Source organism: Aptenodytes patagonicus, chromosome 29 (genome assembly GCF_965638725.1).
Source record: "Aptenodytes patagonicus chromosome 29, bAptPat1.pri.cur, whole genome shotgun sequence".
In the NCBI taxonomy this organism is placed as follows: domain Eukaryota; kingdom Metazoa; phylum Chordata; class Aves; order Sphenisciformes; family Spheniscidae; genus Aptenodytes; species Aptenodytes patagonicus.
Window position 1 is genome coordinate 653,435 of NC_134977.1, and position 12,087 is coordinate 665,521.

The window sequence follows — 12,087 nt, forward strand, 5'->3', positions numbered from 1 at the left end:
AAAGCCCAGTGTCTGTCCCATGCCACCTCCCCACCAGCTCTGCCCTCCCGCAGGTGTAGTATTTCTCCCTTACTCTGGCACCTGGCAGAGGTTTGCCTCCTCCTCCTCCTCAGGGAAATGAGAGCCAGGCCCTGGGTGTGGGTGAGGGGCAGCACACCTGAGCAGAAAGAGCCCATTTCAAGGCATTTGGGGCCTGACCAGTCTGGCCCTGCAGGCTGGGTTCATTCTCTGCAGCAGTGCGGGATCATCTGTGCCCCAGATCTGTGCAGGCTCCTGCAGCTCCTGAGGACCTACATGAGGGGCCTGATGGTGAGAGCCCAACCCTCTGCACTGCTGCCCCACGCTGGGAAAGGCCATGGGAGAGAGTAGCCTTCCTAGGGTAAGACCCCCAAGGTGATGGGTGACGCACATGGGCACTGCAAACACAGCCTCCATCCCCTGGGAAACGCCCACCGGGGCAGGCTCCAGCCCTGCATGTCCACAGGGAGAGGTGGGCCCAGAGCTGGGGAGGAAGGGGCTGGCTCCGGGGCCAGGGGCTGCCAGCAGGAAACCTCTAGAGACCAGGGCAAAGGAGTGTGTGAGCCTGGGCTCCCCCCAGACCCCCACAGGGTCACCCCAGGGGTGGAGGAGCTCCCAGCAGGGAATGGGCCAACGCTGTCATGGCACAGGCTGTTGGTGACGGCTGCCTCCTCCCCTCTTCTGCTCTAGGGCCAGATCCTGCTCTTTGCAGTGACCTGCGGCTGCTCCTCGTGGGGAGCCCTGCTGTGGACACCCAACGCACCTTCCAGCCTGCAGCAGAGAAGCCCACCGGGGAAGAGCTGGAGGGCTGTGGAGACCCAACAGCAGGAGCAGGGAGGGCAGTTTAGGCTCCAGGTTCCTGCCCAAGTGTCAAACCCTTCTCCCCACACAGCTCCTGTGTGAAAGGTTTCTCTGCCCATGGGAGCTGGGACAGGTGAACGCCCCAGCCGAGGGAGAGGGACCCTGGCTCAACTCCCAGCAGTGCCTGCATTAGGGGAGGGACAGAAAATACCCTCTGCCATGGAAATGTGCCCACGTTAGCACCCTCCCAGGCAGGCCCTTCTCCAGGCCAGGGGCTGGATGGCGGCTATGGGTTCCAGTCCACGTCTCACAGGGATCCTTTCTCCCTCCCCCTGGCCTCTCCCTCATCTGCCTCCCACAACGCTGAGGGAAAGGTGCCCCCACCAACCCCCCCCACTCCCATCCCCCCTGCACCTGCACACAGGTACTCCCCGACACAAACCGACACTGTCACCCCTGGCGAGGCAGCAGGAGGGCAGGGGTGGAGGTAGGAGCGCAGCAGGAGGAGGGGTTCCCAGGGCTGCCATGGGGCCTTAATGCCCCTGCCCAGGAAGGAAGGCAGCTCTGGGGCTGTGATAGAAGTGCTCGGGGTCTGCAAGGACCCCCAAGGCAGCAGGAACAGCCCATGGAGACTGGAGTCCTGGCAGAGTCATTGAAGGGGCAATCCCAGGCCCGTGTTCCCCAGCAAGTGGCTCTGTACCCTGTGCCGAGGCAGTGGGGAGGACAGCTGCCTCCTAACCGCTGTGGGAGATGAGCCGTGGGCCGTGATCCCCCCTGTGGCTGGCTGGGGTGTTCAAGGCACCACGGCCACCTTAGGGCTCACTTCTGTGGGGCCACAACCCAGGCCTCATCCCAACATGGCAGCTCTGTCGTGGGACCAGCATGGTCCTGGGGGAAAGAGCAACTGGGGAACCCCGAGGTGAGGAGATGGGCGTTCCTGCTGGGGTGCATCACGGGACCTTGCAGAGAGCCATTTTTGTTGGAAACTTTTGCTGGCAAGATGGAAATATCAGCAGGAATATTCCCCTGGAACCATGGGCTCTCGCAGCCCCACAGCCTGACCCTGAGCCTGCTGTCCCGAGATGTGCCCATTCCCCTCCACCATGTCTTTGTGCTCTGCTCCCCCCCAGTCAGCCTCAGGGAGACACCCCGACACCTGGGCAGGCAAGCACCAGCTCTGGCTCAAACCCCCAAAGACTTTTATTAAGAACAAATATGGAGGCACAGCGTAAAAACAGCATAATACAAATAGAGGACATGCCCAGCTGTTTCTGCTGCCCGTGGGAAAAGGGAAACAGTTCCCTGGTGCTCACGGCTCTCCCAGCTGCACAGTCCTCTCCTCCCTCCCGGCTGCACCCAGCTGCACGGCAGGGACGGGCTCTCCTGCTCTGGGCATCAGGGACTGTTGTGCACTGTCCGCTGGTATCGCAACCTTTATGTCCTCAGGGCGATGCGCCAGAGACACCTCTTCAGCATCGTCATAGCCCATGCTCTCTGGGGACAGGGACCAGGCATCTCCCTCAGCTCCAGGGGCCCCAGCACTTCTCTGGGAGCGCAGGTTTGCCCCTGCAAGCAGCAAGGCAGGCCATTGCACGTTCACCCCATGGGGTGCCTCTCCTGCTCTGTAGATCTCCAGCCTCCCGTCTCCTCACTAGTCCTGAGATGTTCAGGTCTCTCTCCCACCTCCTGGTCCCCCCAAGGAAAAATTCCCAGGGCAGGTTCCCCCATCCCAGGAGGCTGGGCTCTCAGTACAGCAGCGATTCATCCAGCACCAGGGATGGCACCCCAGGAACCGGTAGCGCTATCTTTCCCTCTCACCTCCGGGAGCATCCCTGGGCCCTGCTCCCTCCTCTGGCGCCCTGGGCATTTCCCAGTCTCCCTGCCCAGGGGAAGGATCCTCCCCAGGGTCAGAAACTTCCCTGGCATCATCATAGCCATCTGCTGGGTCTCCTCCGAGCAGGACAGGGACATCTGAAAGGAGAGGGGAGCTGGTGAGAGTGAGAAGATACACCCTGCAGAGCAGAGGATGGGAGGATGCGCAGGGACATGGGGCTCAGACACCGGTGTTGGCAGCACCACAGGACACACCCAGTGTGCTCCCCAGCTCTGACGGTGACACTCAGTGACATTGCTGTCCATCACATGTCTGCAGGGACAGGACATCAACCCCTTCCTGCCCCTGTTACCTGGTGCTGAACGTGGACCATCCTCCTCCTCACTGTCCCTGGGGTAGGGCTGCAGCTTGGTCAGGGACCCCTCTGAATCGGAGCCTGGAGAGAGGCACAGTGGGTGTTATGGGAGTGCGCTCTGCTCACCTGGCTTGTGGTCAGTGCTGCTGGGGACGGGGGACCCACGGAGCCAGGGCTGAGTGGGGAGGAGGGCTCAGGACTCACCCTGCTCCCCTGGGATCAACCCTGTCTCAAAGGGCCTCCCAGAGATGCCTGGGGACAGCCCCTTCCCTCACCCCTCAGGTGTCACATAGGGGTGCAGGGACAGGCAGAGAGGGGCTGTCCCCGGCTGGGATGGGCAGAGCTGGTGGGGAGGAAGCTTCTCTCCCAGGCCCAGGACCTGGCTGCTCTCCCCACAGAACCCACAGACCCCAACTCCATGGGCCAGGGGGCTGCAGTGGGTCAGCCCCAGGTGAGGGCCAGGGGAAAGAGTTCTGCACATGTGCCCCCCCATGAGGGACCCACACCCACCTGTGCCGCTGAACCTTGCCTGCTTCTCCCACACTGGGCTGTAACCGATCTCCTCATACACGGCCTCAGGGAAGGGCTCCCAAGCGCGCTCGGAGCCTGCGGATAGAGGCAGGGCTGGCTCAGGGACAGGCAAAGAGGGGACAGAATCCTGCTCTGTTCCCCCAGCCCTGTTCCCCTGGGCCAGCCCAGGGCTGTCCCCACAACACAGACCCGCTGCGCTGTTCGGTCACCGCTGCCGCTTCCTCAGTGAGGGCAATGTCTCCATGGAGATGATCTGGGGCAGTGACACCCTTGCACCGTCCCTTCAGAGACAGACCTTCTGCCCCTCTGGCCCCTGGGTCAGGTCCCTGGTGCTCAGCTTGGAGCAGCTCCCGCTTTTCCTCTCCCCCTGGAGCTTCCCCCTCTCTGCCCCATGGATCCAGAGCATGGCACGTGCCCTGCCATGGGGAGGTCAGGGTTGGGCAGAGGAACAGCCTGGGGGTCTGAAACCACGAGTATGGACCCTGCTGCCCCACGTTCTTCCTGGCATCTCCCCTGACCCAGAGCCCACTCCAGCACTGCCCAGAGTGCTGCCAGTGGCAGGTCCTCAGCTGTTTCCCCTCTGCTCCCATCTGTCCCAGCCCAGCTCAGCCATTTGTTTCCTTGCCTCATCCCTAAATCCTCCCTGTGTCCTGACTCTCTCTACCCCTTGCTGCTGGTGGCCCATGGTCAGGTAATCAATGGGGCAGCACATGGGAATGCAGGCAGCACACACTCTTGTCCCCCCAGCTCTGCCTGTACCACTCACTGACACCCCACAGCACCCCTGGCCTTGCCAGGAGGCATCTTCCCCTGGGACCATGGGGGACAGACCCACCTCTGCGCCCAGCCCTGGCGCTTCGCACTTGCCCGGCCAGGAGGGCCAGGAGCAGGCAGAGAAGGGCTCCCAGGATGATGCAGATGATGACGGGCAGTGAGACCTTTTCACTGCTGGTCGGACGGCCCCGAGTGGGATCTGCATGGGCAGGAACACAGAAAGGGCAGCACCAGACCTGGGAGAGGTGTGGGGCCAGGACACCCCAGTCCTGACCCCCATTACACCGGGGGTAAGGGGCCCCAGGGGGTGAGTGATGGGGAAGCTCCCACCCTACTGAGTAAATGACAGCCCTATCCAACCCCCTCCACCGCTACCCCGGTGCCTCCTCTCGGGAGCTTCACACCCCGACAAGAAGGCCTTTCCCTCCAGCTGCGGGTCACAGCCTGACCTCAAGAAGACCCAGTGCTGGCAGGGAGGACAGGTTACCTGCTCAGGGGGTTGGTGCTGCCATTCTGAGTGCAGCTGCAGAGGAGGAGGAGAGCTGGGCTGAGAGGGTGGGTGTGCAGGTACCAGGGAGCCTCCTCTCTGACATGCCGTGTGTGTGTGTGTGTTTATATGTGTGTGAATGCATGCGTGTGCTTTTAGACATCCCTGACACATCCCACACAAATTGCCCCTCCTGCAGGGCTGCTCAGGGTGGCTGGAACAGGGCTGGGGCCCTGCTCTCGGACACGGGTAGGATAGCACAAGCACGCTGGAAGATGCCCCTGGGGCCTGCAGAGCCCTGCTGGGCAGAAGACGGAGGACATCCAGCCCCACAGAAGCAGCTGCCCACTTGGGAACAGGCTCCCATGTTCTGCAGGGACAGCCTTGCTCTCAGGAGCTCTGGAGCCATGATGGGACCCAGCAAGGAAAAACGCCTTCCGTGGCTGCTTGCCAATACCCCCGTGAGGAGTCCCAGCCCTGCCACTCACCTGAGCAGTTCACGGCAGCATCCTCCTTGTGCCGGCAGGCACCGCTGTCCCCAGGACGAGCCCAGCAGTCCTGCAGAGATGGCTCTGTCCCCCGGCACTCCACCTGCTCCAGCCAGATGGGACCCGTCCCCTCCCCAAATGCAGCCTTGTCCAGGGCAGACACTGCAGGGCCACAGCCCAGCTGTCTGCATGCCACCTCGGCATCCTGCATGTCCCAGGAGTCGTCGCACACCGTCCCCCAGGAGCCGCGGTGCCAGACCTCCACTCTGCCCAAGCACCCATTCTCGCCTCCAACGGCACGAATCTTCTCCCTGTCTGGAGAAGGCAGAGACCTTCCAGGGCACCGGGACAGCAGGCAGAGCCCTGCCAGGTGAGAGGGGCATGCAGAGGAGCAGCTACCTGTGCAGCTTGTGGAGTTTGGGCACACAGTCCCCAGGGCTGGGGGCGTTTCTGACCGTCTCCCTGCAGAAGGAAAAGCTGGGGTGAAGGGGCTGCTGCAGGGGAGTCATGCAGCAGAGGGTGGGGCAGAGCTCTGCTCACACCTCCCCGTGCTGCCTCGCTCACGGCAGCAGCTGAACCCTGGTCATTCAGGGGACACACACAGCAATGTGGGGGACCCTGACTGCTCAGCCCCAAAGGGACCCTGGTTCACAGAAAAGCAGGAGGGTGTCCATGGAGGGGACGCTCCTCGGAGCGCTGGCTGGTCTCTCCTGAGACCTTGCCTGGAGACACCTCTGCCTCCCCCGGGCACTGCTGGGAGCCCGGCTGGCAACTGCTGGTGAATGTGTGGGGCTCTGAGAGCTGAAGTCCCATTTGTGCCACCAGAAGCAGCAGGGTCTGGCACGTAAGGTCAAAGCCCCTGTGGGCCTTGTCTCTGTACTTGACTGTGCCCAGCAGGGAGCAGGAGCTGGGGGGATGCTGGAGCCCGGGTAGCTCAGAATTACCATTGCAGGTGATGTGGGTCTCATCTTGCAGGTCATCGCACGACTGTGGGTCCCAGGGAGCGGAGGGACACTGCCAGAAGGAGCTGTTTCTCTCCCCACACTCCACACGATCCAGCCAGGCGGGGCCAGACACGCTACCATAGGGCAGGCGTGTTTCCAGGAACCCTCCATCCCCGCAGCCCAGCTCCTTGCATGCCAGCGACACTGTTTCGGGAGTCATTAAGTTGGAGCAAACACTCCCCCATGTCCCGTTATAGAAAACCTGCAGGCGCCCAGAGCAGCCATCGCTGTTCTCCAGCCTCAGGTCCACGAACTCTGGGAGGAAAGTGGCCAAAGGGGAACAAGCTGGTCTGGGGCTGTGGGAGCAGGGACACCCCTGCACCCCCCAGGCCCTCAGCCAGGCAAAGGCACGTCCAGCAAGTCCCCCTTGCACACATGGACAGAGAAAAGTCCCGGATGGACAGACAACCCTGCCCTCCCCGCTCACCCTCAGGGACAGCTGAGCTCACCGGGGAACCCTGGTGGGACTGAGGAGACCCATGCATTGGCACCCCCGGGACGGGCTTGGGCAGGGGCTGAGAGGCAGCCAGGGACAGCCTCGGCCGTTGCCATCTCTCCCCTCATCCCAGCCTCCCCAGGCACTGGGGCCTGGGGCTATGGGAGCAGAGAAGCCTCTTCACCCCCCAGGCCCTCAGCCAGGCAGAGGCACGGCCAGCAAATCACCCTTTTGCCAGGGGGCAGAGAGAAGTCCCAGACGGACAGACACCCATGCCCTCCCCACTAACCCTTGGGGACAGCACAGCTTACAAGGGACCTCTAGTGGGACTGAGGGGGTTTGTGCATGTGTGTCCCCAGGACAGGCTCAGGCAGAGGCTCAGAGGCAGCCAGGGACAGCCTCGGTCATTGCCGCCTGTCCCCTCGTCCCAGCCTCCCTGGGCACTGGGCTCCCACCACAGCTCCCGGCACAGACCTGAGCAGACGACTCCTGCGTCCTCTTTGTGCCCACAGTCATGCTGCCCCCAGGACCCTGCTGGGCAGTCCCAGAGAGCAGCTTCGGCCCCAGAGCAGTTCACGGCATCCAGCCAGATCTGCCCAGAGCCTTCCCCGAACTGAGCAGAGCCAACCGCCTTCACCGCCCCTCTGCAGCCCAGCTGGTGGCAAACAACAGTGGCATCGGGCAGGTCCCAGCCATCATCGCAGATGGTCCCCCAGCTGCCCTGGTAGTAGATCTCCACTCTCCCAGCGCAGCGCCCAGGCCCATTCACCAGCCGGACCTGCCGGCTCCCTGCAGTGGGAAGAAACCCCAGCTGTCATTAGGGGCGGTGCCCACCCAGCCCAGAGCCTGGGGGGGGCCTGTGCAGTGCCACTTACCCCGGCAAACGACCCCCACGTCCTCTGCAATCCCTGCTGCCAGCATGCTCTCGGGCAGGGAGGTGTTGCAGAGGGTCAGGTTGGCCTCGTGCCCTGCACACCTGACCCCTCGCAGCCCCACAGGACCTGTCCCTCTCTGAGGCTTCGGGGGGTTGTAAGCTGTCTCTGCCTCTCCGCACCGCAGCTGCCGGCACACCACGCTGGCCTCCCGCATGTCCCAGTGATCATCCAGGACCCTGCCCCATGTCCCGTGCTGGAAGATCTCTACTCGTCCGTCGCACCGACTCCCTCCAAGCACCAGCCGCAAGGACGCGGAGCCAGCTGGGCCTGGGGAGAGCAGCCATGCCCCAGCCCTTGGTGGCACCAGGGAGGCAAGCAGCCTGCGGCACATCTCCAGGCTCTGGCACCCTTTCAGGGCCTTGAAGCTCTGCCTGCCTGTCCCCAGCCCTCTGCGGGAGCTCCTGGGCCAGGGCTCCATGGGGCTGGTTGCCCAGTCCCTGAGCCTTCCTGAGCCAGACGCCAGCTTTGCTGTTGGCGGGGCAGAGACACACAGCACGTCCCTGCCAATGCAGTTGGGGCAGCTTCCGCAGGAGGCAGCAATGGCCAGCAGTGGCCTGGGGATGGGCAGCACCAGGACAGGCTTTGCCCAGCCTCAGCACTGGCACTGGCACTGCTGAGACACCAGGCACAGCCCACACATCTCTGCCCATCTACGTCCCTGGGAATGGGGGACTGGGAGCCTGTGTCCCTGGCAGGGAACAGATCGAGGGGGGCCTCTCTGAGCAAACAGGATGAATTTGGGGCTTGCGCTGACCAGAAGGCAGGGCAAAGCCCAGCCCCGCTCTGCAGCTCACCCCCCTGGTCTGCCGCTGCTGCCGGGGGCACCCAGGCAGCCCCTGTGATGGTGAGTTCAGGCTCTGAGGGTATCTCTGTGTGGCTGGAACAGGGCTGTCTGCAGCCAGGGGGTTGGCAATGATCCCCGCAGCGCTGCCCCAGGCCCATCCCACAGTGGGAGTTCAAAGGAGCCCAGGCCTAGTAGTGGCCCCGGAGCCTGAGCTGCTGACCCGGGGGGCAGAGACGACTGCTCCTGTTCAGTCCTCAGCTCTCCCACAGCAGAGCAGTTGGTCCGAGCAGGCAAAGCCCTCCAGATCGCTTCTGGTGAAGCCAGGGTTTCTCCAGGGAGAAATGCAGCCTGGCACTGCAATGGGGTCCCCTGCTTTGGATTTCTCTCTCATGCCAGGGGAAAATGAAGTTAATCCTGTGTTTTCCCAGCACTCACCTGAGCAAATGACAGCAGCGCTGTTCTCATGGGAGCATGGTGAGGCCCCCAAGGCAGTCACTGGGCACTGTCCCAGGTGAGCTTCTGTCCCATCACAGTGGAATGAGTCTTTCCAGACAGGGCCGGTTCCTCTCCCAAAATGCCCTCCTCTGGGAATGGACTCAGCAAACCCACAGTCGAGGTGACGACAGAGAACGTGGGCATCCGAGAGATCCCAGCGGGAGGCACAGAGAGAGCCCCAGGTCCCCAGCACATGGACCTCCACCCTCCCCTCACATGCCGTGCTGCCGTTCACCAGCCGGAACCCTGTGAACTCTGGGAAAGAGAAGGATGAGAGAGGGCGGACTTGTGCTCTCGCTCCCTCAGGAGCTAGAGGAGAGGCCAAATGGACGAGAGCCTGCCATCCTCCTCCTTCTGCATGATTTTAGGGCTGCAGACAACCACATCACCCCTGCTGTCCTCACACCTGGCACGGCACAGTCCCTACCCTGCTCCCCTGTCCCCAGCACACCCCCTGGCATTTAACACCCCAACAGGAGTCCTTACGTGTGCAGGTGACACCAGCGGCGTCCGTGTGGGTGCAGGGCTGGTCTCTGGGGTTCCCCATGGGGCAGAACACGAGGAAGGATTCATTCCCCACACACTGCAGCTCTCTGTCCCACATGGGACCGACACCTTCTCTAAAGTGAGCTGCTCTGGGGACAGACAGGGCTGTGCCACACTGTAACTCCCTGCAGACCACGTCAGCGGCTTTGGGACCAAAGTCTGAGTCACAGACAGTTTTCCACTGGGTTCCATCATGGATCTCCACGCGTCCTGAGCAGGGGCTGTTCCCTCCAACCAGCCGGACAAATCCTGGAGCAATCAAAGACCCCTGCGAGTTCCCAGAGCCCTCTGTCCGTTACCTGACCGCATCCCACCTAATCTCCAAGGAGGCCACGGGCAAAGAGTCCCACAAGCACCCCAGCAGCTCCCAGTGGGTGCTGATGGCACAAACACATCAGGGACTGCCTGCCGCTCCTCAGACATCAGCACAGCACTCATGGGCTGGCTTTTCTTCCAAACCCACAGCCACAGATACTGCTTAGAAAAACTGCTGCTGTCCTGGAGACCCTGGGATGCCTGGCACGGGCCCTAGGCACTTGCAGCGCTTGGAGCACTTGAGCCCAGGGAGATTGGCCCAGGCACTGTTGGCTGCTGCAGCCTGCTCTGCCTGCCGAGCTCAGTGCCAGGCTGAGGAACCCCTGGGAGCTACCAGAAACGCACCTCATTCCCAGAGGGTACACACTCTATGAGTGTACCTGCGGTTGCTGTCTCCACCAGCCCCAAGCTCCAACACCCACCCGGGGAGGGGTCCTCAGCCAGGGCCAGAAGTACACGGCCAGGCATGCACAGCCCCAGCCAACAGCTGGGCAGAAGGCAGGAGAGTAGGCAGAGGAGCAGCCCTGGACTGACACAAGCTCCCAAGGCAAGGACAGGCACCAAGGAGAGCCAGAAAGTGCTAGCAAATCCCCCGTGGCACAGGGCAGACAGGGGCTGGGGCCGACAGGAGAGGCTGGGCAGCAGGTCAGCACTGCCTGCACAGGGTTGTTTCCCTGTGAGCTGGCTCTCATGGGGTGACCCTGGAAGAACGGGGTGGCCACGCTACCCTGCTCTTCTGCCCAAGCCCAGTGCTCCTCCCCAGAGCAGCCGGGGCTTTGTGAGCAGCACCTCTGCTTTGGGGGGACTCATGTCTGCCAGGGAACACAACCCAACAGTCCCTGGCCACCTTGGGCCCTTCCCTGGGGCTGTGGGTGGCCACGTGAGCTGCTCTCAGTGCCTCTGCCATGGGGGGACCTCGTCCTCCGTGCTGCCAGATAGCTCCTGCGTGAACAGAAGGAGAAAGTTGGGAACCAACAGAGACTGCGGGGCAGGGTGGGCATTCATCTTCCAGCCCCAGGCACCGATTGAGGGTGGGCTGAGCCACATCAGGGGTCAGGCAGGGACAGGTTCCCACTGGGCTTTCCTCAGGGACCGGGGAAACCAGGAATGAAAGTCCCAGCTCAGCAGTGTGACCGGCCACACTAGGCCCTCCTCTAGTACCCCCTTGTTTCCCTGAGGGCACAGCCAGGTCCCTTCCCCTATCCCAGCCACAAAGGTGAGGAATGGGCTGATCCCTTACCTGAACACGTCACTCCAACATCCAACCTGTGATCACAGTTGTGTTGACCCCATCCTTTGTGTGTACAGTCAGACAGGGCAGACTCGGTGCCACGACAGCCAACATTAGCCATCCAAATGGGGCCAGATCCTGGCCCAAAGTACACACGAGCTTTAACAGCAGACCCACACCTCAGCTGCTTACAAACCACTGCAGCATCGGCCATCTCCCAGGAGTGAACACACACGGTCCCCCACTGGCCCTGGTGTTTCACCTCCACTCTTCCTGCACAGCGTCCGCCACCATCCTCCAGCCTCACCACCGCAGCCCCTTCAAACATCAACATGGGACCCATCAGGAGGGCGCTGAGCCCCAAACTGCAGGTCTGGAGGTCCCCCCTGCCCAGGCTGAGTCACAGGCACTGGAGTGGGAGTCCTCCCCCTTCTGGGCTGTCCCCGGGGCAGTGTGGGGGTCCCTTTTCTCCCCATGGGCTGCAAAGAGCTGGGGGTGCCCAGCAGCAGACCTGCTGTGCCATTCACCACCCCACAGCCTGCAGCACCTCCTCCCACCTCAACAACCTCCTGCCCATGCCCACCCGCACACCATGGCTGGCGCTGCACAGAGCACCGTCTCCTCACCATCCCAGAAACCCCTGTACAGCCCTGTGCCCTCAGGCCCACAGCTGCCTCTCCCACCCAGAGAGACACAGGGAAGGGCAGAAGTTCAATTGACTTGAGTACCTTCTGCCCCTCATCTCAGTGGCACCTGCAAAGAAACCCGTTCTCAGAAGTATCCCGATGACCTCGCTGGTACTCACTGGCCCTGGGCTGTGGGACAAGGGAACCGGCACTTACCCCTGCACAGCTGCACCCAGAGGAGCAGCCACATCACCTGAGGGAACTGGAGTCCCTCTGTGCCCATCCTGAGCCTCCTGCCCTGCTGGCACAGCCCTGCTGCACCTCACTCCCTCTCACGGCTCCGGGGGACTCACAGGGACAACAGCGGTGGGAGGGTAATATATCTCTGCAGATGCCGACCCAGCTGCAGGAGGAGCCAATCGAAGCA

General features: G+C 62.6%; 1 protein-coding gene across 1 annotated transcript in view; it reads right to left on the minus strand.

Annotated features, from left to right (window-relative positions):
- The window catches only part of LOC143171637 (scavenger receptor cysteine-rich type 1 protein M130-like), an 82,603-nt gene extending 70,940 nt beyond the window's left edge, over positions 1 to 11,663 (minus strand). Inside the window, 4 exon segments of the mRNA XM_076360683.1 lie at positions 9,429 to 9,737; positions 11,044 to 11,389; positions 11,392 to 11,510; positions 11,513 to 11,663. Of these exon segments, the coding sequence (XP_076216798.1) occupies positions 9,429 to 9,737; positions 11,044 to 11,389; positions 11,392 to 11,510; positions 11,513 to 11,663 (925 nt within the window).
- Between the last annotated feature and the right edge of the window lie 424 nt (positions 11,664 to 12,087).